The sequence below is a fragment of the Dreissena polymorpha genome, chromosome 8, assembly GCF_020536995.1.
Source record: "Dreissena polymorpha isolate Duluth1 chromosome 8, UMN_Dpol_1.0, whole genome shotgun sequence".
NCBI classification, from domain to species: Eukaryota; Metazoa; Mollusca; class Bivalvia; order Myida; family Dreissenidae; genus Dreissena; species Dreissena polymorpha.
Window position 1 is genome coordinate 92690688 of NC_068362.1, and position 27112 is coordinate 92717799.

Sequence of the window (27112 nt, forward strand, 5' to 3'; positions counted from 1 at the left end):
TAACTCCATTATATCACGGTCCTTTATATCGCATTGTCCAATATATCACGAATAGGCTATGGCTCCCAAAAATCTAACGAGCATGATCTCCAAATGACATGTTTTAATCTGAAAATTTGCCGAGATAAAAACCGATTCTGGCCAGTATATCACCCTTATTTCACCCACTTTAATTTTTTGTCTATTCCGACATTAATAAATCCAGTTTTGTCCAGATTGTTTGATTTCCTTGTAAATCACTTTCACACTTGTGTACTGTGATAAACAATAACCCCACTTGCCAAACATCACTGGTCATTTTGGGTGTCACCATTCTCTATTGAATTTGCTTTGAACTGCCGAATACACACCAGTCCACACATGAAGGTATACAATTATAACTGTAAATGTCACACATCAATACTGACCTATCTCAACAATTTTTGTGTGTTAGATACAGTGTAAACTTATTGCTTTTAATTTAGAGGTAAAGTTTGTCAATAAGCACTACTATTAAAGCCCATGCTTTCCATGAGAATGAATGATGTCATATTGTACATGGGGGTCTTATTTGTACAAGCTTTCTTGAACAATAAAACTTGGCTATGGTTTTCGGATCACAAATTTAATTAAACACATTCAAAAAACTTACATGGAATACAAATGATAGCGTGTTTTGAGATTGCCAAACTATGCTTATGAATACATATACATGCATAAATGATCTGACAAGTTATATTGCACGCCGGATATATCACAGTCCCGATCTTTGGACCCCATCAACCGCGATATATTGGAGTTGCGGTTTATCACATATCTGCTTGCTATTTTTCAGCATACCTTGATATTGCCTATCTGCCTGGGGTATTTCAGCATACCTTTATATCGCATATTTGCTTGGCGTATTTCAGCATACCTTGATTTTGCCTATCTGCTTGGGGTATTTCAGCATACTTTTATATCGCGTATCTGCTTGGCATATTTCAGCATACCTTGATATCGAGTATCTGATATGCATATTTCAGCATACCTTGATAGCGAGTATCTGCTTTGCATATTTCAGCATATCTTGATATTGAGTATCTGCTTGGCATATTTTAGCATACCTTGATATCGAGTATCTGCTTTGCATATTTCAGCATACCTTGATATCGAGTATCTGCTTGGCATATTTCAGCATACCTTGATATCGAGTATCTGCTTTGCATATTTCAGCATACCTTGATATCGAGTATCTGCTTTGCATATTTCAGCATACCTTGATATCTAGTATCTGCTTGGCATATTTTAGCATACCTTGAATATTGCGTTTCTGCTTTGCATATTTCAGGATAACTTGAAATTGTGTATCTACTTGGCATATTTCAGCATACCTTGATATTGCTTATCTGCTTGACATATTTCAGCTTACCTTGATATCACGTATCTGCTTAGCGTATTTCAGGAACTGTCTGGAGTGCTGGTCTAGCTCTGCCCCCACTCCCCCTTCACCCTCATCCTCCTCCTCCGCTATACTCGACAACTTGGCAAGCTCCTGAAGACCAAAAAACACCAAAATCATTTACTAGGATTCAAGCTTATTTTTAAAGAATATATACTCATAAACAAAATGAACTCTGGGTCTTGAAGTCTCAAGATCTAATTTTTCTGTCAGTAAGCTAAATTAATAGTCTTCATGAGCCATGTCATGCCAAAATAGGTCTTATGCCACAAACAGCCAGTGTAACTTCAGACACGCCTGCCCTATTTTACATTCTGGTAAGGAGCTTAGGTGTACACCAAAAAGTAACTAGAGGTTTTATTTTCTCATCAGCGGACATGGTAGCTCCTGACCAAACTGCATGACACTACAGACTGGTCTGGAACTACCCTAGTTATTCGCAGGCTGTTCAAGTTTTGTTTGTTTGTTGCTTATCGACGTGTAAGGTTAAAAATTAAGTCTTTAAAACTTGAATTTATAACGATAGCTCTTGAATACTATCTGATTTTCTGGTGGACTTCAAACAAGTAAACATTGGTACACTGTAACTCCAATATAGCGCGGTCAATGGGGTCCAAGCCGCGAAACAGCGTTATAACGGATCCGCGTTATAGGTTTTGAGCTCATTTACTGCAGGGCGTTATAAAAAAAACAGGTATAGAATAGCCTATAATATAGGTCATGTATATTGCCATGCTGTGTTGACGCAAATACATGCATATAAACCGAATCGTATCGATAACAATATACATACCGCTTTTCTTATGTGCACATTTATCCGATAATCCAATAAATTGCAACATCACTTAAAAAATAATAATCTTAAACATTAATGACGATATATGTTTAAGAAATTCGTAAACACAACCGTACGCATATATGCCATTTTCAGAATCAACATGTGATTGCCGCCATCTTTGAATTGTCTGAAAATACATGAAGTTGCATATTACGGATTTGAATCAGAAATCAAATAGAAGGTTGGAAAAAAAATGGGATCCAAGTACCGTCCGCGTTATATTGGATTCAGCGTTATAATGGAGCGCGTTATATTGGAGTTACAGTGTATCAGAGCGGTCAAGCGTAAAGTAAACCACTTTTTTGTTCAGTGGTTCCCAAACACCATATCAGTATGCTGTTTGCATATAGCAATTCTCACTTTGCTTCTAACGGGAAAGGGTTAGGTAAAACATCAGGTTTTTTATCAGAGTTTGCCATATACCATATCAGTGACAATCCACAGTGTGGGTGCGTCCGGGCTGGTGTAAAGGGAAAGGGCTCTCAGACACTGGCCAATACCACAGAGGGCTTGGGAGCGCAGGCGAGGAATGGACCCACACAGGCTGTGCGCATCTAGGAACTTCACAAGGGCATCCTCTATTACCACCCTGGGGACAAATATGTGAGATAATCATGAATAAGAAATTTTCATTAACATTAATACTCCTTCAATTTATATATAAATTAACCTTTATATAATACCCCTTCACTTTATGTTACTGGTTGTTATAACACCCTGAAAGAAAATCAGTGAAACAATTATTAGACCCTCACTCTGAGAAAACAGGGCTTAGAGCATGTGCCAAATGTGTAATCTGAGATTTGTCTGCGCAGTCTGCACAGATAAATCAGGGAGAAGTTTGTCAAGCAAAATTCTAGTTTAGGCAGAAAGTGTTGTCTCAGATTAACCTGTGCAGACTGCGCAATCTACCTGGCACAACACTTCACACGCATGTATTAAGCCTCCTTTTCCAAAAATGCAATTCATTTAAATAGAACAGATCCAAAACTTAAACTTTAGGTACCTGACAGTCTTAGCCTAGTCTTTCTCCAAGTGTAGATAAGGGGTGGCGTGTATGCAGTCTTCAGCCATCTTGAGTACATACGAGCCTCATTCTAGGAAAACTGGTCTTACTGCATGTGCCTAGAGTGTTGTCCCAGATTAGCCTTTGCAGTTTGCACAAGCTAATCAGGGACTACACTTTCCAAATTTATGGGATGTTTAAAGGAAGTCTCTTGTTAGCAAAAATCCAAATTACGCACATGCTACAAGTATTTTCCAGAATGGGGCTAAATTAGGTAAAACTGATTGAAAATTATAACTCTGAATACCTGACAGTCTCGGCCCAGTCTTTCTCCATGTGTGTATACACAGGGGTGGAGCGTATGAAGTCTTCCACCATCTTGAGTACCGAGCCCTTGCGCGTGTCCTCCATCTGTAGGGATCGTGACTCACGGGCATGCACTCGGAATATCTCCAGCAGCAACTCACCACAGGCGATCTTGCAGCTGGCCGCTTCACGCTGGACTGGCAGCGACATGTTGCGAATCTGTGGGCGCAGTAAAACGGATGGGAGATTAAATGAGCAGCCATACGGGGTATTGGGCCTCAATGCATGTGGGTAAAGAGAAGTCCTAGATTAGCCTGTGCAGTCTACACCCGCTAATTAACGACAACACTTTCTGCCTTTATTGCTTATTTGCTAAGAAGAGACGTCTTTTTAAAGAGGAATACATTCAAAGAAGAAAGTGTCGTCACTGATTAGCCTATGTAACCTGCACGGGCTTATGCTGGACAACACTTTACGCACATGCATTAAGTCGAGATTACCCAGAATGCAGCTCAAATATGAAAGGGATTTTTTCTCAGAAGAAGTACAGACGTTATTTAAACAAGATTTAAACGACTTCATAGTCAGTTCAAAAGCTCACATGAGCTTATGTTTGTATATGTTGCTGTCTTGCCGACTTTAAATAAAACTTATCTTATCTTATCTTAAGATTAACAGATGCTTTATAAATGCTATTTCATCAAATTATGAAATATTTTAGGGAATCTTTTTTAGAGTACAAGTTCTATTTATATATTTATATTTTTTAGCAAAACATTCCTTTCAACATTCTGCCTAGATGCCAAGATATGTTAGTGATACCAGTTTCCGAAGCAATTGGCTTCTAAACTTGCAGCTTTTTACTTTGAAAATCAGAATAAATGTAACACTTATAAAAGGGAATATTTCTTAAGAATACCAGTAGATATATTTGCAATTTGCGAAATAAGTGATTAAACAAATACTAATTCAAATTTTTTAGTGCCAACCTAGCCTCCAAATACTGTAAAATTCCTTTTACTTTCATGGGTTGACTAATCAACCAATGTCACACTTTTTCAAAATCAGAAATTTACAAAGTATCAACAAAACAATTTTTTTTTCACAAACCACAAAATTTAATGCAGATAAACATAAATTATTCTTCAGTAAGCTTCACACTCATGGAAAGGAATTTTTCTTAAGAATATATATTTGCGCACAAAAAACATTACACAAATAAGAATTTAGATTTCTCAGTGCAATTACGGCTTATTATTTCAACGTAATCAAGCTTGAAAAAATATGTTAAACCAAACATACCTCTTGTAGTGAGTACAGTGACTGAACATCAACCAGCACTTCATCTGTGGTTGCCATGGAGTCCTTCAGCACAATCATAGCTTGCAGGAAGTATGTGTGTCGTATCTCAGGCTCAATTGAGTCACTAGCCATCTTCCTGAGTATCGCAGCATGTTCACGCATCAGGGGTAGAGATTCACGCTTGTATCCCAGACGCAGGAGCTGGTTAATGGCATCATCGTATTTCTGGAAATTGTGTTTATTGAGAATAATAGTGTTTTCAATATTATTTTATGGTTAAACTAAATGAGCTGAAGAGAAAATGATGGCCAGGTCATATTTTTGTACATTAACGTGCATGTTGTCATGTAGCCTTGTTCTAAGAAAATTGGGCTTCATGCATGTGCATAAAGTGTCATTCCAGATTAGCCTGTGCAGTCTACACAGTCAAATCAGGGACATTTTTTGCTTTTATAGAATTTTTCATTTTAAGAAGATCCCTTCTAAACAAAAATCAAGTTTAGGCAAAAAGAATTGTCCCTTATTAGCCTTTGCAGACATGCATTAAGCCCAGTTTTCCCAGAACGTGGCTCACATATATACATATATACCTCACAAATCTCATGTACACGCTTCATGATGGCCGGCTCATTGATGTTGTCATACTCCTCTAGGATGATCTGCCACTGAGTGCCTGCCAGTCTGAATGCAGAAAAAGTACACATAGATACACAGGTTCACATATGTACACATATAGGTACACATATGTACACATAGGTATACATAGGTACACATAGATACACATAGGTACACATAGGTAGACATAGGTACACATAGGTTCACATATGTACGCATATAGGTACACATGGGTACACAAAGGTAGACATAGGTATACATAGGTAAAAATAGGTTCACATATGTACACATATAGGTATACATAGGTACACATAGGTATACATAGGTACTCATAGGTAAACATATGTTCACATATTTACACATATCGGTACACATAGCTACACATAGGTATATATAGGTAGATATAGGTACACATAGGTACACATAGGTAGACATAGGTACACATATAAGTACACAAATAGGTACACATATGAACACATATGTACACATAAGTAATGGTGGGAACATTAGTACACAAAGATCAACAAGACTCATTGTGCTGTAACATATTTACAAACAAGGTCATTGTATAACTAATTCTTTTGATGATTAAAAAAAATAAACATGGGGATCAATGCATATGCATAAACTGTCATCCCAGATAAGCTGTGCATTCCAAACAGGATTATAAGTGAAAACATTTTCTTCTTAAATATAATTTTTTGTTTACAAGAATTGTCCTCTAAACAAACATCTATTTTAGGCGGAAAGTGTCTTCCTGCACAGACTTAGCTGGGATGAAGCTTTAAACGCACATGCAATAGCTCAATTTTCTAAGAACAGGGCTCAATGAAATCTACAAATATGAAGAATTTGCCCTAGTTTTAGTTTACATAATAAACATGTTCTAAGGTCAAGTAATTGGTTAAATTGATTATTCCATTCTCCATACATTTATAACATCCACAAACATGCCAAGGTTAACTGTACCTTGCTTCAATCACAGAAATTTCAATACTCCAAACATAAATAACATCCATAAACACAAAGACGTTTCTCATACCTTGCTTCAAGCATGGAGCTCACGTATCCCAGCACCCCTGCACGGTTTGGTCTCTCATCCTTGATTCTAAGGAACTCGTTCAGCGCGTGCAGAAGTAGCCCACGTGCGATCCTCTTGCAGTTGCGGTTATCGTGGTCTCGCAGCGTGGCATCAACCATCAGAATGGTTGTCTCAAACCAGTACATCTCATCTCCGTGGTGCAGGCTCTGAACATGGGAACAATATGGGATTAGCTGCGTGTGAAACAAATTTAAGAATACTGGATTAGCTACAGAGAATACTGGATTAGCTATAGAAAATACTAGGTTAGCTATAGAGAATACTAGGTTAGCTATAGAGAATACTGGATAAGCAATAGAGAATACTGGATAAGCTACAGAGAATACTGGATTAGCTATAGAGAATACTGGATTAGCTATAGAGAATACTAGATTAGCTATAGAAATTTCTGGATGAGCTAAAGAATATACTGGATTAGCTATAGAGAATACTAGATAAGCTATAGAGATTTCTGGATGAGCTCAAGAATATACTGGATTAGCTATAGAGAATACTGGATAAGCTATAGAAATTTCTGGATGAGCTAAAGAATATACTGGATAAGCTATAGAGAATACTGGATAAGCTATAGAAATTTCTGGATGAGCTAAAGAATATACTGGATAAGCTATAGAGAATACTGGATAAGCTATAGAGATTTCTGGATGAGCTAAAGAATATACTGGATAAGCTATAGAGAATACTGGATAAGCTATAGAAATTTCTGGATGAGCTCAAGAATATACTGGATTAGTGTTCAATGCTAAAAAGTTTACATGAGCCTCCTTCTGAGAAAACTTGGCTTAATTATAAATGTGTATAAAATGACGTCCCAGTATGAACAGGCTAATCAAGGAAGACAAACTTTGTTTTTATGGAATTTTTTATTAAAAGGAAGTCACTTAATACAAATCCATTTAAGGTCGAAAGTGTTGTTCCTGAAAAGCCTATGCAAACTGCACAGGCTAATCTGGGATGCCATTAAATACTAACATGTATTAAGCCCTGTTTTCCAGAATGTGGCTCATATAAGTGGTCCATGGTTTTGTGCAAGCAAAATGTATGCAATACTGTATTCTGATCATTGTTTTCATCTTTACTTTGAAAAAGAAGGCACACAATTTTGCAGAAAAAAATATAAACACAATTACTGATGCCTAGCTAATAAAAGCAATATGATATAACTATACTTTGAGTGACAGCTTTTCCCAGCAATTCAAAAAACAATGAAGTTTCAATCTTGCAAAAATTAAATAACAACGACTGACTTTTAATTCAATCGTGTATTTTGGCCGATATAATACAGATGATTTATCAATCATCTTCAATCAATTTATTGTTTTGGATGTTTTCATATTTACCAAACCACAAAGAAATGCTTTCTGTGTGAGTACATGCTTTAAGCTAGAAGACAATTCTATCAATAGACAGACAAAGTAACATAACTCATTTATAAGGAAGACAATATACACCACCATGTAGAGTTCAAATCAAATGTATAGAAACACATGCAACTGAGCCTTGCTCTGGGACAAGAAGGCATAATTCATATGCGTCGAGTTGTTCCAAACTGGTCCATGCAGCCCGCACAGGCTAATCAGGAACAACACTTCCTGCTTATATGAAATTTTGCGTTTAAAGGAAGTCTTTTCTAAAACAAAATCCAGTCAAGACAGAGAGTGTTTTCCCTGGGACGACACTTTATGCACATGTGTTAAAACCTTCATACACTAGTTGAATGCCTGCCCATACTGTTACCTGTGCCTTCATACACTTAAGTTGACTGCCTGCCCATATTGCTACCTGTGCTTTCATACAATAGTTGACTGCCTGCCCATACTGTAACCTGTGCCTTCATACAATAGTTGACTGCCTGCCAATACTGTTACCTGTGCCTTCATACAATAGTTGACTGCCTGCCCATACTGTTACCTGTGCTTTCATACAATAGTTGACTGCCTGCCCATACTGTAACCTGTGCCTTCATACAGTAGTTGACTGCCTGCCCATACTGTTACCTGTGCCTTCATACACTTAAGTTGACTGCCTGCCCATATTGTTACCTGTGCTCCATACAATAGTTGACTGCCTGCCCATACTGTAACCTGTGCTTTCATACAATAGTTGACTGCCTGCCCATACTGTTCCCTGTGCCTTCATACACTTAAGTTGACTGCCTGCCCATATTATTACCTGTGCTTTCATACAATAGTTCACTGCATGCCCATACTGTAACCTGTGCTTACATACAATAGTTGACTGCCTGCCCATATTTTTACCTGGGCTTTCATACAATAGTTGACTGCCTGCCGTTTTTTATAAATCACTTTCTGGTAAATATTTACGTTAAAAGCTCTCAATTATTTCTTTAACACAAACCCTGCCATTTTTCTATAGTATCAAATGAATTTTAAGTGACTATTTATAGATTTGATGAAATATTGCCTCTGAACATGCGTCAATCCCCTGACGTGTTGTGTGCTTGTTAAAACGCTAAATACATGCACGCTTTCAATGCAAATGACGCGACGTTGTACATGCTGCATAATTTTCGCGCTCTTTTTAATTGAGAAAAAGATTCTACACAAAATAAATTTGTACTGCTAATTTGCAGCAAGAATATTTCAATGTTGCGGTAACATTTACATTTGGAAGTGTGTTTCGGATTTAAAACGCGTTAACATCGACTTACGGGAATGGTTTTCGGATTACAAATTTAATTATTCCCATTTGAGATTTCAACAGATATGAACAGTTGCATTATGAATTCAACGATAATTTGTTTAAACACTTTACAAGTCAAATAAATGTTTTGACGGAATTATGCATGAAATTCACGTTGTCCACGAGGATTATGGCCGGTTGCCATCATCAGTCTTTTAAGTAACTGGCTAAGATTTCAGTGGCAATTAAATGTACTTCACGAGTCGTCTGCACGATTTAACTGCAGGTATTGCCTGCCTACTGCTGTCGCTCAAACAAAGCGTGCGCTCTCATTGGCCAATATTGATTTTCTAATACACTTAGGCGGGCTTTAGCAGGGTAAAGCGACAAAGGATCGTAAATCGGCTTTCAAAATTATCAGCGAAGTCGATACCGCATTGATCTTAAGCTGCAATAACTGTCAGAATACACTGATCGAACAATTTCAGACGCCCCGCGGACTTTGATTTCCAAATACAAGCGCCCCGCTGAGGGACCGTTAAATTGCCTGTGGAAAGCAGATACTGTTACCTGTGCCTTCATACAATAGTTGACTACCTGCCGAAACTGTTACCTGTGCCTTTATACAATAGTTGACTGCCTGCCCATACTGCTACCTGTGCCTTCATACAATAGTTGACTGCCTGCCCATACTGTTACCTGTGCCTTCATAAAATAGTTGACTGCCTGCCCATACTGTAACCTGTGCCTTCATACAATAGTTGACTGCCTGTCCATACTGTAACCTGTGCCTTCATACAATAGTTGACTGCCTGCCCATACTGTTACCTGTGCTTTCATACACTAGTTGACGGCCTGTCCATACTGTTACCTGTGCCTTCATACACTAATTTACTGCCTACCCATACTGTTACCTGTGCCTTCATACACTAAGTGACTGCCTGCCCATACTGTTACCTGTGCCTTCATACAATAGTTGACTGCCTACCCATACTGTTACCTGTGCCTTCATACACTAGTTGACTGCGTGCCCATACTGTTACCTGTGCCTTCATACACTTAAGTTGACTGCCTGCCCATATTGTTACCTGTGCCTTCATACAGTAGTTGACTGCCTGCCCATACTGTTACCTGTGCTTTCCTACAATAGTTGACTGCCTGCCCATACTGTTACCTGTGCTTTCATACAATAGTTGACTGCCTGCCCATACTGTTACCTGTGCCTTCATACAGTAGTTGAATGCCTGCCCATACTGTTACCGGTGCCTTCATACACTAGTTGACTGCCTGCCCATACTGTTACCTGTGCCTTCATACAGTAGTTGACTGCCTGCCCATACTGTGCCTCTTCATAAGCCAGCTGGGCCAGAAGGTAAAGGGTTCGAGCCTGCAGGGGGACGTCATCCAGCGCCGTGGACGCAGCGTGGGCCTCCATCAGGAACTCCCGCGCTGTCTGGTAGTGGCCCTGAAATAAATGTCAAATAACAATGGCTTATTAAGTCATTAGAATCCCTTTGTGTTATGTATATATAATGCAGATTCCTTTGACTTCTCAAGTCATTAATGAATGTGTAAATATTTAAAGCACAGAGAATTTTACATCCAGATCTTAATTTTGATTTAAACATTTATTATACCATGTCAGAAAAAAACCCACTTAAGTATGGAAGTATGCACATTTACATGCTGAATATGTTTTTAAAGTTTCAGGCCTCTAGCAGCAATACGTGTTTAGTTATGAGCGCCAAATTATAATAATTGTATTTGTTTTTCAAAATGGGCCACAACTGTGATTCAGCCAAAAATATCTTCACCAAAAAATATGGTTTATACGCTAGTAAAGTTGTTGCCCAGAAGCAATTATTTATGAGTAACATATAACATCTCTAAAATGTTAATTTTGTGCTTTAAAAGAAGACATCACTCTGTTAAACAAGAGCACTGCATAACAGGTGCCAACGCTCGGCTGCAGTTTTGTATAAATGAAAGCTTATCAGATTTTTTATATTGTTTTTAAGGTCACAGTGACCTTGACCTTTGACCTAGTGACCCCAAAATGGGTGTGGCGTGTAGAACTCATCAAGGTGCATGTACATATGTAGTTTCAAAGTTGTACATGGAAGCACTTTGATTTTAGAGCCAATGTAAAGGTTTTAGCACGACCCGGACGTCGAACGGCGAGCTGGCTATGACAATACCTCGAGTTTTCTCCAAAAACAGCCGAGCTTATAAAAAAGATCTCAAACAAAATAAAGAGGTGCACAATCTCATATGCTGGTTAACATGTCTGTAAAGTTTCAGCCCTCAGGCGCATATGGTTTCAGTTCAAAACAATACGAATCACAAAAAGTGGGATGGACGGAAACACAGGAGTGAATCTATATGCCACTACAAAGAAGGGGCCTCAGGTCTTCTTTAATATGCTAAGCAGTTTTTAATCATAGCTTACTGTGTTTCATAAATAATCAGATTACTTTGGTATCTGTATTTATTTTCAGCGTTCATAATAATACAAAACGTGTAGACCTGTACAGGACAAGACAGCCTCATCATCAAAAGTCTGGCACTTTATATAAATCTACCACCTCCAAAGAAATCTAACACCTGCACTTAAATCTACTACCTGCACTTAAATATAACCTCTGCACCTAAACATATCACATACATAAAATTCACCATCTCCACTTAAATCTACCACCTTCTCTTTATTCTACCACCATCACTTAAATCTACCACCTGTTCACTTAAATCTACCACGTGTTCACTTAAATCTACCAACAACACTTAAATCAAAAAGCTTCTTACTTAAATCTACCATCTGTTCACTGACATCCTGCATTTAAATCTACCACCTGCATTTAAGCCTACCACCTGCTCACTTAAATTTACCACATGCTCAATTGAATCTACCACCTCTTACTTAAATCTACCACATGCTCACTTGAATTTACTACCTGCACTTAAATCTACCACCTGCACTTAAATCTACCACCTGCATTTAAGCTTACCACATGCTCACATGAATCTACCAATGGCTCACTTAAATCTACCACATGCTCACTTGAAACTATCACCTCTTACTTAAATCTACCACATGCTCACTTGAATCTACAACCTGCACTTAAATCTACCACCTGCACTTAAATCTACCACATGCTCACTTGAATCTAATACCTGCACTTAAATCTACCACCTGCACTTAAATCTAACACCTGCTCACTTAAATCTACCACATGCTCACTTGAATCTACTACCTGCACTTAAATCTACCACCTGCACTTAAATCTACCACATGCTCACTTGAATCTCCTACCTGCTCTTAAATCTACCGCCTGCACTTAAATCTACCACATGCTCACTTGAATCTACTACCTGCACTTAAATCTACCACCTGCACTTAAATCTACCACATGCTCACTTGAATCTCCTACCTGCTCTTAAATCTACCACCTGCACTTAAATCTACCACCAGCTAACTTAAATCTACCGCCTGCACTAAACCTACCACCTGTTTTTCATACCTGTCTGATGAGTACTTCCGCAGTGTCCGTCCACACATCCCTGAACTGTACGGCACCAAGCACCTTGCCGAGATGGGACTCCACCTTGCTGTCCTCCGACCCTTCATTGGTGTCTGCTGTGCGCCTGGACACGTAGCTAGCCCTCGTAGACTGTTTTGCCTCCAGCGACAGTTTCGCGATCTGTTCGCGTACCCTCATCTCCTCCTTGATAACCTGGGCCTGCTTTTCCTTCCACAGAGCGATGGTGTCTCGCGACCTGGAAACCACAGAGCAGTACTCAAGAATTAGGCAAATCTTTTACATTTATGTGGTCATTATCAGATGTCATTATCATGGTCTTTAACCCTTTACTGTTCAGATACACAAATTGGGCATTTGTAGTCCCTTTTGAAAGTCTAATTTAATTTAAGACCTTTAATATTAGACTGAACTTGACATGCTTCATATAAAGGTACTGATAAGCAGCAACCCTCATAAAACCTGAACAGATTGCCAGTTACTTGCAGGCTATTTTAGTTTTATGCTGGTTGCATTAATTACTTTGCTTCTACTTGGGAAAGGGTTTAAAATATCTTTTTTAAACTTGCTTTTTAGTTACTTTGTTAAAACGTGTCATGTGTTAATTTTGTAATATGTTAAAATGTGCCTTTTCTCAAACTGTGGTGAAACTTCATTCTTTGACATTTTTTCCTGTATACAGGCATTTTTAGTATAACACAAGCATTATTATGCTTTTATTAAAATATGTCATTACAAATATTTTTGCTAGCAGGTTAACCATTGCATCATATAAGGTCCGTGTTTTAATATCATAATCTGATTAAGGGGACCAGGGCCCTTAAGATTGGACAAAACTGCCTCGTTTTAACTTAAATTGGGAATTTGATTATTTGCTTAAAAATACATTAAACTTGAATATAGCTGTTTAGAAAATTGTATTTACTACAGTTCAAATTAAATACTTGGAAAGCGAAATGAGCTTGATGTAACAATCTATTCATTATCTGTAAAAAAAAACTTCAATTATAGGCAGTAATTTGGGTCATATATCATTTCTACTCCAAATCTAACATACAATGAGTGACCTGTGGTAAACTATTTACTTAGCGATGTCCAGCTCATTCAACCCCATGACTCCGCACACCTTCTCATGAAAGGCATAGCCATTAGTGAGGTTGAGCTCTAGACAAACTTCCGTGGCCCTAACATGCACCAGGAACTTGAGAGAGTCGTTCTGGAGTAGACTGCGAGACAACACGTCCTCCAGCGCTAGCACCGGTAATACCAGGTGGTTGTAGCCTACGTCCCGAAGTTGGCGCACAAGTGACTCCAGGTAGTGCAGCGTCAACATCTGTGGGAGGCAGGAATGAATACATTAATACAAGCTTTGTTCTGGCAAATTGGGCTCAATGCATAAAGTGCTGGGTGAGATTAGCCTGTACAGTCCGCACTGGCTCATCACGGATAACACTGTTCGGTTTATGGTATTTTTTGTTTAAAGGAAGTCTCTTATCAGCAAAATCTAGTTGAGGCAGAAAGTATTTCCCTGGTTAGCCTGCGCAGGCCATCTGGAACAATACTACAAACAAGAAATCAGACATACAAATAAGCCGGTCCCTTGAAAAACAAGAAACCGTTGGAGACGGGTGATGCTCACCAAAGGTTTTTTGGTCACAATATTGCACTATAAATTCAGATAAAAGGAAACGCCTTAAGGGGCATAACTTTGGACAAAATAATACGATGGATGGTTTAGCAACTTAAAACTTAAAAATTTCAAAGGGCCATAACTCTCTAAATAAATCATCTAACCAGAACCCACTAATAACATTCGCATCTCCTCAAGGTAGTTAAGCTTCCCAAAAAGCTTCATTGTATTCCAGTCAGTAGTTGGTGAGAAATAGCCCGGACAAGAATTGCACTACCAGTTTCAATTTAATACTTTAATACCATACTATGCTAAGGAGATATCCCAACAAACAGACTGACTTCAACATACAATCTCCCTGGTGGAGTTTACAACTTCTAGGTAGGTCGTTGTGGGTAGTAGTGACAGCCTAGTAACCAGGTGGTCAACCTACAGTGATTGCGTTCTTTAGATCTCTCCCAAAAAAACCATGTACTGGTTCTAGCATGGAAGGGACTAATCAGCATTTCAACAAGTTTTAGGCTTTCAATGAGCTTAAATAAATAGGTTAAAATTAAATTAACTTCTAGTGAGCAACGCCATACAGACAGTACTTACTGGCTTGGTAAGGGTATGTTTGTTGATGCCGGTCTCCACCATCATGTCATGCTTGAATGCCTCCAGCACCTGAAGACATACAACAGACACCTGACATGTCCGCAAAGTCAAACAATCTGGTATCTTGTTTGTTAAGCATTGTCCCAGATTAGCCTGTGTGAACTGCACATGCTTATCAGGTGCAACACTTTCTGGTTTTTATAGTATTTTTTGTTTAAATTTAAATGTCACACCAATCCTTACCTCGTCAGGCACATCATACACAGCCCAGTCCTCCAGGCTTGCAGGAAGGACATCCAGAGGACCTTTCCTCTTGGGTTTCTCCTTCACCGGTCCCTTATCTGGCCCCTTGTCTCCCTTCTTCTTGGCAGATCCCTTGCCCCCGGAGTCCTGAGTGGCCTGGGGAGGGTTCTTCAGTATCTCCTTCATGGTGGGACCTGACACGGGCACAGTCACCTGCGGGAACAAACATGCATGAGACTAAAGTTTTGTTCCAGATTAGCCTGTGCAGTTTATAAGTCTTCATTTCCAACCCTAAGATGCTGATTAGCTGCAAACAGCATAAAACCTGAAGAAACTGCAATTTACTCAGAGGCTGGTCTGGTTTTTACTGTTTGCATATAGCCATTTTCAATTTGCTTTTGCATGGCAAACGGTTAAACATGTTAACAAACTAGAATTTTGTCACAAAAGTGATTTTTTTTAGCTTGCACTGCTTTGTCACAGCTAAAGCAGCCTTGCCCATGTAAAATTTCAAGGGCTCACAAATCAGGAACATGTGCATTGATGAAAATGAAAATGTGTCTTGCACATCTACACTCTATGGTTATAATGTATTTTAAGATTAATTGGAATTCCTTAAACAATGTAGAAGTTTGCTCTAAAAAATGAGGTGTTTTGCACATTTCATGTAGTTGACAGAATTCAAGCTTCCATTGAATTGAATGTAGTTTGAGACACATTTAAGTATATAGCTCAACAAACTTTGAACATTTTATGCTTCTATCATACAAATGGCTAAATTCAAGGGTTCATAACTCAGAAACATGTGTATCAATAAGCATGAAAAAAGTGTTTGCACTTGATTTTGTTGACATATTTTTAATTTCAATTGAATAGTTTGAGACAGACAGAAGTAGTGTGCTACACAAACTTAACATTTAAAGCATAAACATTACTTTGTTCTTGTCACATCTACTTTTCATGGTGATGGCATATTTAAATTTTAAAATCAATCGCTTGAAAAATGCAGAAGAATTTCGCGCTACAAACTTAAATCAGTTTATAAGGACAGACTAACAAACAACCCAACAGACCAACCAACCCACCCACTAACAGCGTGAGGCCTATTTACTACCCTGAAAAAACTCTGTTTGCTGGGGTATTCAAAACAAAAACTCATACAAAATCATATATGAGTAAAATTCAGCATTAGACATTTTTGTATTAAATTACTACTGGTTTTACTGCTGGCTTCGACATAAGTCTTGCGTTGTGATCTTTAAAAATATCTTTGTTGTGTGTACATCATGTGCTAGTTTTTAGGTTGACTATTATTATATGAAATATATATAGTGGAGCTATCCTACTCACCCCGGCATCGGCGCTAACGTGAGCTTGCAAATGTTTAAGTTTGCGTACCACCCCAAATATTTCCTATGTCCCTTGACATATTGCAGACAACTGTATCAAGCATTTTGTAAGAATTATGGCCCTTTTTCCACTTAGAATATGCATATTATTGATAACTCTATGTTAAAGTTTGTGTTCTTACTCAAATATTTTTAATGTCCCTTGACATATTGCTTTTATATTTTGCATACTTCTTTACCAACATGACCCCAACCTATAAACAAGAGCAGAGAACTGTATCAAGCATTTTGAAAGAATTATGGCCCTTTTTCCACTTAGAATATGCATATTATTAATAACTCTATGTTCAAGTTTGCGTTCCACCTCAAATATTTTCAATGTCCCTTGACATATTGCTTTTATATTTTGCATACTTCTTTACCAACATGACCCCAACTTATAAACAAGAGCAGACAACTGTATCAAGCATTTTGTAGGAATTATGGCGCTTTTTTGTCTTTGTAACTTTGAATATTTTGTTAATTTTTGTGTTTAGATCCACTTTACTTCTTAAGTATTAAGGCTATTGCTTTCAAACTTCAAAAACTTTCTTACTATCATGCTGTTACTGTACCTGGCAAGTTGAATTTGACCTTGACCTTTGAATGACCTTGACTCTCAAGGTCAAATTAATAAATTTTGCTTAAATTGCCATAACTTATTTATTTAAGATCAGATTTGATTCATACATTGACAAAACAACATTTACCTGACATACCACAATGGACTCCACCCAAACTAGCCCCCACACCCCACCCCAGAATCCCCCCCCCCCCAAAAAAAAATAAATATTTTTTTTGAAAGATCATCTATTAAATGACCACACACCCACATTATACCTCCCTCTCCATGATGCCTTACGTTATACTGTCAAGCACTTGAATAGGAGCGCGCTGTCCTCTGACAGCTCTTGTTATAATGTCTGATTACAATTGATCGTACATTTTAATCTATTTAAGACACATAGCAGTACACCTTAGCAGAAGTCAAGCTTATTCCTATCTGCAAATATTCATGAGATATGAGTGTGCAAGTTTTATCGCAAAAAGCAACCAACCAAATACAATTTGGCTTTTTATATTTGAGCCTTATTCTAGGAAAACCAGGCTAAGTGCATGTGCAGTCCTCACAGGCTCATCAGAAACCACACTTTTCAGTTTCATGGAATTTTTCTATTTAAGGAAGTCTCTTATAAACAATAATCCAGTTAATGTGGGAAGTGTCATCGCTGCTTAGCCTTTGCATACTTGGATGACACTTTACACACATGCATTAAGCCCAGTTTTCCAAGAATAAAACTCATCTAATAAAAAATAAACAAGAGATGTGTTTGTCAGAAATACAATGCCCCCTACTGCGCTGCTTTGATTTATTTTTATTTTTTTAATTTGGCAGGTACAGATAATTATCTCCCTTTAAAGCTTATTACTTCCCTTGGACTTGTTTTTTTACCTTTGACCTTGAAAGATGACCTTGACCTTTTGCCACTCAAAATGTGCAGCTCCATGAGATACACATGCATGCCAAATATCAAGTTGCTATCTTCAATATTGCAAAAGTTATGACCAAGGTTAAAGTTTTGGGACAGACAAACACACATACAATGACAGACAGGCCCAAAACAATATACCCCCGATCTTTTGATCCGGGGGCATACAAATTTGTATTTGCCATATCTTCATGAGTCATGACCAGATCATCGCGGTACTGAGGGGCTCTGTGACCCACAATCTCCTCCAGTACTCCATGGGCCCTCAACAGGGCGTCCAAGACATGTATGTCAGAGATGTTAAAAGCATGTGTATAGAGTGTCCCCCCAGATTAGCCAGTGCAGTCTGCACAGGCTAATCAGGGGCCACACTTTTTACTTTTATGGAATTTTTGTTCAAAGGTAGTCTCTTTTAAACAAAAATCATGCAGAAATTGTGGTTCCTGTGCAGTCTGCACTGCAGGCTAACTTGGACAACAATTTACACACACGCATCAAGTCCTGTTTTTGGAGAACTCGTACCTGCCATATTCTCATGAGGTAGGTATGTGCCATGACCAGATAGTCACGATACTGAGGGGCACTGCGACCCACAATCTCCGCAAGTAACACGTGGGCCCGAAACAGGGCGTCCAGGACCCGTATGTCAGAGAGCTCTTCCAGCTTCAAGTCAGGATTCTCTGGTAAGGCACCTGTAGCAAATAACATGTGTAACATCATCATGTTGAGCTGAATATGCTATAGATGGCAGAATATTATAATGAGTTTAACTGCCAAATAATTTATCAAGATAAACAGTTTGACCAAGCAAGTCTAAATTTTAGCCTTGCTCTGGAAAAACCAGGCTAATTGCATGTGTGTAAAGTGTTGTTCCAGATTAGTTAGTGCAGTCCATATAGGCTAATTGCATGTGTGTAAAGTGTTGTTCCAGATTAGTTTGTGCAGTCCACATAGGCTAATTGCATGTGTGTAAAGTGTTGTCCCAGATTAGTTTGTGCAGTCCACATAGGCTTATTGCATGTGTGTAAAGTGTTGTCCCAGATTAGTTTGTGCAGTCAACATAGGCTAATTGCATGTGTGTAAAGTGTTGTCCCAGATTAGTTTGTGCAGTCCACATAGGCTAATTGCATGTGTGTAAAGTGTTGTTCCAGATTAGTTTGTGCAGTCCACATAGGCTAATTGCATGTGTGAAAAGTGTTGTCCCAGATTAGTTTGTGCAGTCCACATAGGCTAATTGCATGTGTGTAAAGTGTTGTCCCAGATTAGTTTGTGCAGTCCACATAGGCTAATTGCATGTGTGTAAAGTGTTGTCCCAGATTAGTTTGCGCAGTCCACATAGGCTAATTGCATGTGTGTAAAGTGTTGTCCCAGATTAGTTTGTGCAGTCCACATATGCTAATTGCATGTGCGTAAAGTGTTGTTCCACATTAGTTTGTGCAGTCCACATAGGCTTATCAGGGCCAAACTTTCTGCTTTTATGATATTTTTCCCTTAAAAGAAGTCTCTTTGTATCAAAAATAAAGTTTAGGCACAAATTGTTATCTCTGATTAGTATGTGCAAGTTACATAAGATAATCAGGGACTACACTTTAGGCACATGCATTAAGCCCAGTTTTCCAAGAATGAGGCTCTTATAGCTGATCATTCTAAGGGTGAAAAAACTTAATAATCAGTTAAACTGACAAATCATTTATAGAACTAAACAGTTTGACCTGGCAAGCCTGTATTTTCTTTCTTTGATTTGAACCATGTTCTGGAAAAAATGGGCTTAATGCATGTGCGTTAAGTGTGTCGCATACATATAAGCGTATGAAGTGCACGCAGGCTAATAAAGGACGCCTCTTTCCGCTTTAAATGGATTTGTTACTAAGAGATTTCCTTTATAAAAAAAACTATTAAAGTGGAAAGTGTTGTCTCCAGTAAGTCTTTGCAGACTGCACAGGCTAGTCTGGGACGAAACTTTACGCACATTACTTAAGCCCATTTTCCCCAAAACGTGGCTATAATATTTCGCAAAGTGTCGCGCCAGATAAGCCAGTAAAGTCTGCACAGGCAAATATGGCACAACACTTTCAGCCAACACTGACTTTTTGTTTAAAATACACTTTCTTAAACCAAATATTGCATAACAAGGACAGTGTGGTCCCTGATCAAACTATGCAGACTGGACACTAATTAAGTCCAGTTTTTCTAGGGCCATTTTGCACATCAGAACTCAAAATTATATTTTATAATATGAAATTAATAAAGGGCAAAAATAAATTCATTAGCAGCTTGTACCCACCAATGACAGCGTCCTTGTTGACGGGGATAATGTCCTCTTCCTTGACCCCGCGTTCCTGACCTTCACCTTCCTTCACCTTGTCAGCTGACCTCTCTTCTGGTTTAGCAGACGGCACTGTCGTTGGTTTTAAAGGCGGAGGTGCCGCCTTCTTACCACCTTTTCCACCTGAACCATGGATATTTGTATTTAGTACTCATGTAAGGATTATAATATTTATGAAGCCAAATTTTTTTTATATTCTGTAAACCTCCAAAAAGATAAAACGAAACATGCATGTTTCTTTATTAACAATGCCATTTAAAAAAACAAGCATATGCATATTAAACATGGGACCTCAATGTCCCTGGGAAGACACGATATCCACTACAACACACTAGCGACCGGGAGGTCACGGGTTCGATCCCCACCATGGGAGCATTCTTTAAATCTCCCCCAAAGACACCAAGTACTGGTTCGAGGCCCAGGAAAAGGACTCGAGAGCGTTTATATAAGCCTTCGGCTTTCGATGCAATTGAGCTCAAATAAATATTTTTAAACTAACACTGGAACCCTTGTGTTTTACTTGCCAAAGTCATGCATACGAAAGATCTTGGTACAATAGCTATTGAGTGGGACCTATATTGGATTCACATGGGCCTAGAATAGACACGCTGGTTATCTTCTAACATTCTTACTAGATATGTCGAGCCATGCTCTGTGAAAAGGGGGTTTAATGAATGCGCATAAAGCGTTGTCCCAGATTAGCCTGTGCAGTCATCACAGGCTAATCAGGGACAACACTTTCCACCAAAACTAGATTTTGGCTAAGAAGAGACTTTCTTTAAACGCAAATATCATAAATGCGGAAAGTGTCGTCCCTGATTTGCCTGTGCGGACTGCACAGGCTAATCTGGGAAGACAGTTTACGCACATGCATTAAACCCCCCTTTCACAGAGCACGGTCTATATATAGTTCCACACCTCACTCTCAATAACTGATGGCAAATGCAAGAAAGTTCTGGTCTACATTGAATACAAACAACATGTGTTCACCAAAGAAATATAGTCATAAATTAAGTAAACTTTTTTTTCTCTTGCAAAGTCATTTAGTTTATATGCATTTGTTCTTTAATGTAAATTAGGTAAGCATACTCAAATAAATTCAAAATTGCAATATATTTCTTAGTAACACCCCGAGTCTTAATTTTAATCACATCTTATTCATACAAAAAAGTTCATCCTTATGTTGCATGCTTTTTGGGATGCATCAAAATGATGAAAAGAGCCCCCCAATACCAATGCTGCATGTTGTTTTATGTTTTAAGTTGCAATAATAATGTAATAGAAATTCTTAGTTGAAAAGAGACACTGAATCAAGTTTTAATGTAGGATGATAAACATCTCACAACCAAAACTTCTGATTCATAAGCATCTGTTTCACTTTCCCAAAACAAGTTGATGCCAGTTATTGCAACTTAAAAACCTTTTTATGTTATTTTTTCCCCCCTGCACTATTGTAAACAACAATCGTTTAATAAATCATTTAATCATTTAATAAACTGTATAAGCTTAATGTCATTGACTTCATGATAACTTGTATAAATGTCATAGTTATGTAAACTATAAAAAGAAACTTCATAAGTTACAAGTAATAATAAGCTTGATTTTTTTTTTCATAAATAACTTTTTTTGCAGAGACAAACAACACAAATAACAAGAATTTTCAAAAATAAAGCAAACATCAATGAAACAGTACTGCAAACATCAATGAAACAGTACTCTGCGTTTCAGAATTTTGTGATTAAACATATTACCACAAAAATGTACATCTGAAAAAGAACAAGAAATATCGTATATCTGAACATCAAATATCTCAATTATTCAAATCAACATTTACAGGGTTCCCAGCTTTTGGTATGAACAAAATTCCCTGATTTTTCCCTGATGGAAAATAAAAATTCCAGGATCATAATTTCGACCTATTTCTTGTTTTAAACACCCTCAATAAATATATATATAGGTGCATCACAGCTGCTATATAAACAGAGAGAAAGAAGTAGGTATTTACTAATACATGTAGTATACTAAGCTACATGTATACAACAAAGCCACCATAGCCAAACAGATGCATTATTGCTGTTTTAAAAATATGGACTTTTCGACACAAGTCGGAAAAGTCTGACCAAACAAAATTCCCTGATTTTTCTCTGATTTAAGGAACTTTTCTCAAATTCCCTGACTTTTCCATGACTGGAAAAAATTAAAGTCTTTTTCCAGGTTTTCCCTGATTTCCAGGTTGGCTGGGAACCCTGATTTTAATATTTAAACAGTCCTTGTAATCATAATCTGATTAGGGACACTCATATTTTAGTATTATAATCTCTGTAATTGTCTGTAATAAAAGTATTGGTCTTTGAGACTGTTTGTCCCAGTTTCTATTAATTGATTGTTCAATACCATAAACAGTGACCATTAATACGATACAACCACTGATAAAACTTTGAAAAAAAACGAAAAAAATATGATCCCTGGGTATAAGCCCCACCCACCCCACTTGATCATGGAAGAAAAACCAATATATACGCACCTTTCCCTATTCCCTATTTTGTTATGACAAGAATACTAATATATGCACTTTACTCTACCTGCTATTGTGTTATGACAAGCATACCAATATATGCACTTTACTCTACCTGCTATTGTGTTATGACAAGCATACCAATATATGCACTTTACTCTACCTGCTATTGTGTTATGACAAGCATACCAATACATACACACCTTTTGCGGCCTTCTTTGCTTCTGCAGCCTCTGCCTGTGCCTTCATTTCTGACAATACAAGCACAAAAGTGTGGGCAACAACAGATAAAGCTAGTGAACATGCCATGGGCCACAACATTGTATTGATCAGCGCTTTCGGAATATGGGGCTGAATGCATGTGCACAAACAATTAAGTTTTAAAACTAAATTAATCTATATTACTTGATCAAGAGTAAGCCGCTGTTAGCTTAACAGGTCGTTTAAGTTTTGAGCAACCTGGCCCTGGTCAATAAGTGAAAACACGTAATAATAATTAGGGTTTTCTTTTTCAACATTTTGCCTCAGGGTCAATCTTACAATAAGTCCTACTGTCCCAGATTATCGATTTGAATTATATGAAGCATGCTCTGGGGAAATTGGGCTTAATGCATGTGCGTAAAGTACAGGCTAATCAGGGACTAAACTTTCTGCCTAAACTGAATTTTCACTTAAAAGAAACTTACATCAAACAAAAAATTCATACAAGTGCAAAATGTTGTCCCTGTGCAGACTGCTTTGGATAATCTGGGACGACCTTTTGACATATCCATTAAGCCCTGTTTTCCAAAAGTGATGCTCAAATTGTCAGATACATTGTGTATGTAACACAACAAAGGTTAAAATGCACCAAATGAAAAAAAAGAAATTGCTTGTGTTACATATTAACAAGTATGTCAGCTATTATCAGCTTAAATATGCATGTACCAACATTACAAACAAAACAAAATGGACCTGTTGGCCCTGAAGCGCTCACATGAGTTCAATACATATCAATTGTAAAAGACTTAACAAAGTGATGCAGATTTTTACTCCACTTCACACAGATTCTAACATGGCCTTGATATTGTCAAGATAAACATTCAGACATAAGTGTGGCTTCTAGAGTGTTAATGTGGGTTTTCAAAGAATCAACCTGGTGACTTAGATTTCGGACACACATACATCAGATTCAAGCTTGGTCTTTAATTGTCAAGATGAACATTTTGGCCAATAAAGGTTGAGCCATGAATGTGGTTTCTAGAGTGGTAATGAAGTTTTCCCTAAGATTGAACATGGTAACCTAGTTTTAAAACACACGTGTCCCAGTGACCCAGATGCAAATGTGGCATAGCTATTGTCAAGACATGATTCTGACTAAGTTTCATCAAGATTGAGTCATAAATGTGGCTTTTAGAGCTGTTACAAGGTTTTCTTCAGATCTGATGTGATGCACTCAACCAAGGTTCAAACTTTGCCTACTGATATCGCCTAGTTTTATTAATATTGTGGCAAAAATATGGCTTCTACAATGGTAACAATGTTTTTCTACTATGTGACTGGTGCTCTTGTTTAGACTCACATGACTCAGATTCAAACAAGGCCTAGATATTGTAAAGATGAACACTCTGACCAAGTTTCATCCTGATAGAGCAAAAGAAGTTGCTTCTAGAATGGCAATATGCCAGAAGTGGTATATGCACACAGCATTACCTCTGACAAAGAGAGATCACATGAATTCACCTTGAGTGCTTGGTGCTCAGGTGACCTAAACAAATTTGCAAGAAATTTGCATATATCATGGCTGACTAGAATTAACATAAATAAAGAATATACAATCATTTCTTCTATTAATAATTAACAAACAAATGAGCCTTGCTCTGGCAATACAGGGTTTATGCATATGTGTCAACACTTTCTGCTTATTTTTTATTGATGGAGGTATCTCTCAGCAATAATCCAATTTAAGCAGAAAGTGTCATCCCTTATTAACCTGCACAGACTGCACAGGCTAATCTGGGATAACACTTTATGCACATGCATTTAACCCTATTTTCCAAGTGTGAGGCTAAAACATGTATCAGAATACCGGAATCCAAAACCTTACAGACATAGCTAAATTTACCCAAGTTTCAATACCACAGTTAGTGATATAGACACTTTTTGTACCAAAGTCTAACAAGAGGACTGCATAACGGGTGCCACGCTCAGCTGCGAAAGCTTGTCCGAATTTTTTTTTTTAAGAGAAACACAATGCCCCCTACTGCCTGCGCCACATAGAAATATCATTTGGCAGGTATAGAAATCACCTTCCCCTGAAGGTTATTACTTCCCTCGAATTTTGTCCTATCTAAACCATGTCAGACATCACTGACAACCAATGCCTGTGGTTTAAAAGAGATCATAGTCAGAGTTGATCATGTATGTATGGACATAAGTCCTCAGGTATGTAATGAACATCAAAGATATTATATTTATATCATTTAAAAAAAACTTTGACAAATCAATCATTTGGGTTATAAATAATCAAAATAATAAATCTGTACAGTAACTGTGAAAAGAACTTCAATTATTGGTAAGGAAATATATAATATGAGATTTAAAATTATATAAATTACTTCCCTTGAAAATTATTGTCTGTAACAAATCTCTATTTTTAGTAGCAAATAATTAAAAGCCACTACCGTGACTGTAGATTCACAACTCAAAATGTGCAGCTCCATAAGATACACATGCATGCCAAATACATAAAGTGGCTATGTTCAATTTTGAATAATTTTCTCCCTTTTTAAAGCTTATTACTTCCCATAAGTCTGTATTTTTTACCATAGACCGTAAAGGATGACCTTGACCTTGACCTTTTACCACAATGTGTTTGTCAGAAACACAATGCCTCCTACTGCGCCGCTTTGATTTATTTAACAAAAATATATATGTGGGCAGGTCAGATAACTATGTCCATTTAAAGCTTATTACTTCCCTTGACTTTGTTTTTTCGACCCTAGACCTTTAAGGATGATGTTCACCTTGAACTTTTACCACTCAAAATGTGCAGCTCCATGAGATACACATGCATGCCAAATATCAAGGTGCTATCTTTAATATTTAAAAAGTTATGGCCGATGTTAAGGTTTGAGCACAACGCCTACAGCGGACGACGAGCTGGCTATGACAATAGCACGGGTTTTCTCTGAAAACAGCCTCGCTAAAAATGAAATTATAAGCATTTTACATAACACAACAAAAAACAATTATTATATATTGCTTAGCTAAGAAAACCCAAAACCACAAAACTTCTGCAGCCCTTTAAAATGCTACATATAGGGATGTACAATTCTATATAAAAAATAGACATCGGTTGTAAAGTAAAAAGACCATAACTGTTCAGTGAAGTCAAAACAAATATATTATTCCACCAAAACTTAACATTAAAACCCAAAAACCAAACTTGTTTTTACCAAAATGAACATCCTTTTGTTCAACTGTTTGAACTAAAACACACAGAAGAAATCTGAATGTGAAAATAAATACTTTACAAAATCATATCACGTGTATGTCATCTCTATGCAAAATCCTAAATATTCATAAGACCAACTGAAGAAATAGTGTGGTTCTTATGTTATAAATGTCCAACAATTTTATGTTGTTTGTTTTACAGGATTTTTTGTTAAATGAAGAGTGGTGCAACAGAGCAATAAAAATTAAAATAGAATTAAAAACTTCGACCAGTTGACAAAATTAAATCGAATTGTGAAAGGGTCTTCATTTTTTAATTTTGATAATAAAGAAAATTGTTAACATTCATGGCAGAAAAAATATACATTAAAATTATATTTATTTAAAACACAGTAAATGATAAATTTGAAACATGAAAATTACTAGTTGTATACTCTCTCATACATTTTTACTTATGTTTTTACTAATTCATTTTGAAAAAAACATGTGTGTCATGTGATATAATTTGCAAATATATGATTAAAATGACAATTAGTCCACAATGGGAATGTAAAATACAACAGCATACAGTGACTGTGTGTATTGACTGTTCAAGATTTTTCTATATAGTAACACAGCATGACATATAAGAGTATACTGTGACAGAGTTCATATAAAGTGATACAGCATGACATAGGAGAATACTGTGACAGAGTTCCTATATGGTGATACAGCATG

The 27112-nt window shown here is 37.4% G+C and overlaps 1 protein-coding gene across 8 annotated transcripts in view; it reads right to left on the bottom strand.

Moving 5' to 3' along the window:
- Window positions 1-27112, bottom strand: part of LOC127842757 (cilia- and flagella-associated protein 46-like) — a 152665-nt gene that overhangs the window by 41224 nt on the left and 84329 nt on the right. For all 8 annotated transcript variants that reach the window (XM_052372466.1, XM_052372465.1, XM_052372464.1 and 5 more), the window contains 16 exons: window positions 26398-26430; window positions 23164-23211; window positions 22197-22211; window positions 20404-20568; window positions 18642-18811; window positions 15242-15454; window positions 14999-15067; window positions 13857-14104; window positions 12754-13009; window positions 10536-10697; window positions 6530-6735; window positions 5463-5553; window positions 4873-5097; window positions 3572-3789; window positions 2682-2847; window positions 1391-1513 (listed from right to left, as the gene is read on the bottom strand). In XM_052372466.1, the coding sequence (XP_052228426.1) occupies window positions 1391-1513; window positions 2682-2847; window positions 3572-3789; window positions 4873-5097; window positions 5463-5553; window positions 6530-6735; window positions 10536-10697; window positions 12754-13009; window positions 13857-14104; window positions 14999-15067; window positions 15242-15454; window positions 18642-18811; window positions 20404-20568; window positions 22197-22211; window positions 23164-23211; window positions 26398-26430 (2408 nt within the window). The remainder of the gene's footprint in view (window positions 1-1390; window positions 1514-2681; window positions 2848-3571; window positions 3790-4872; window positions 5098-5462; window positions 5554-6529; window positions 6736-10535; window positions 10698-12753; window positions 13010-13856; window positions 14105-14998; window positions 15068-15241; window positions 15455-18641; window positions 18812-20403; window positions 20569-22196; window positions 22212-23163; window positions 23212-26397; window positions 26431-27112) is intronic.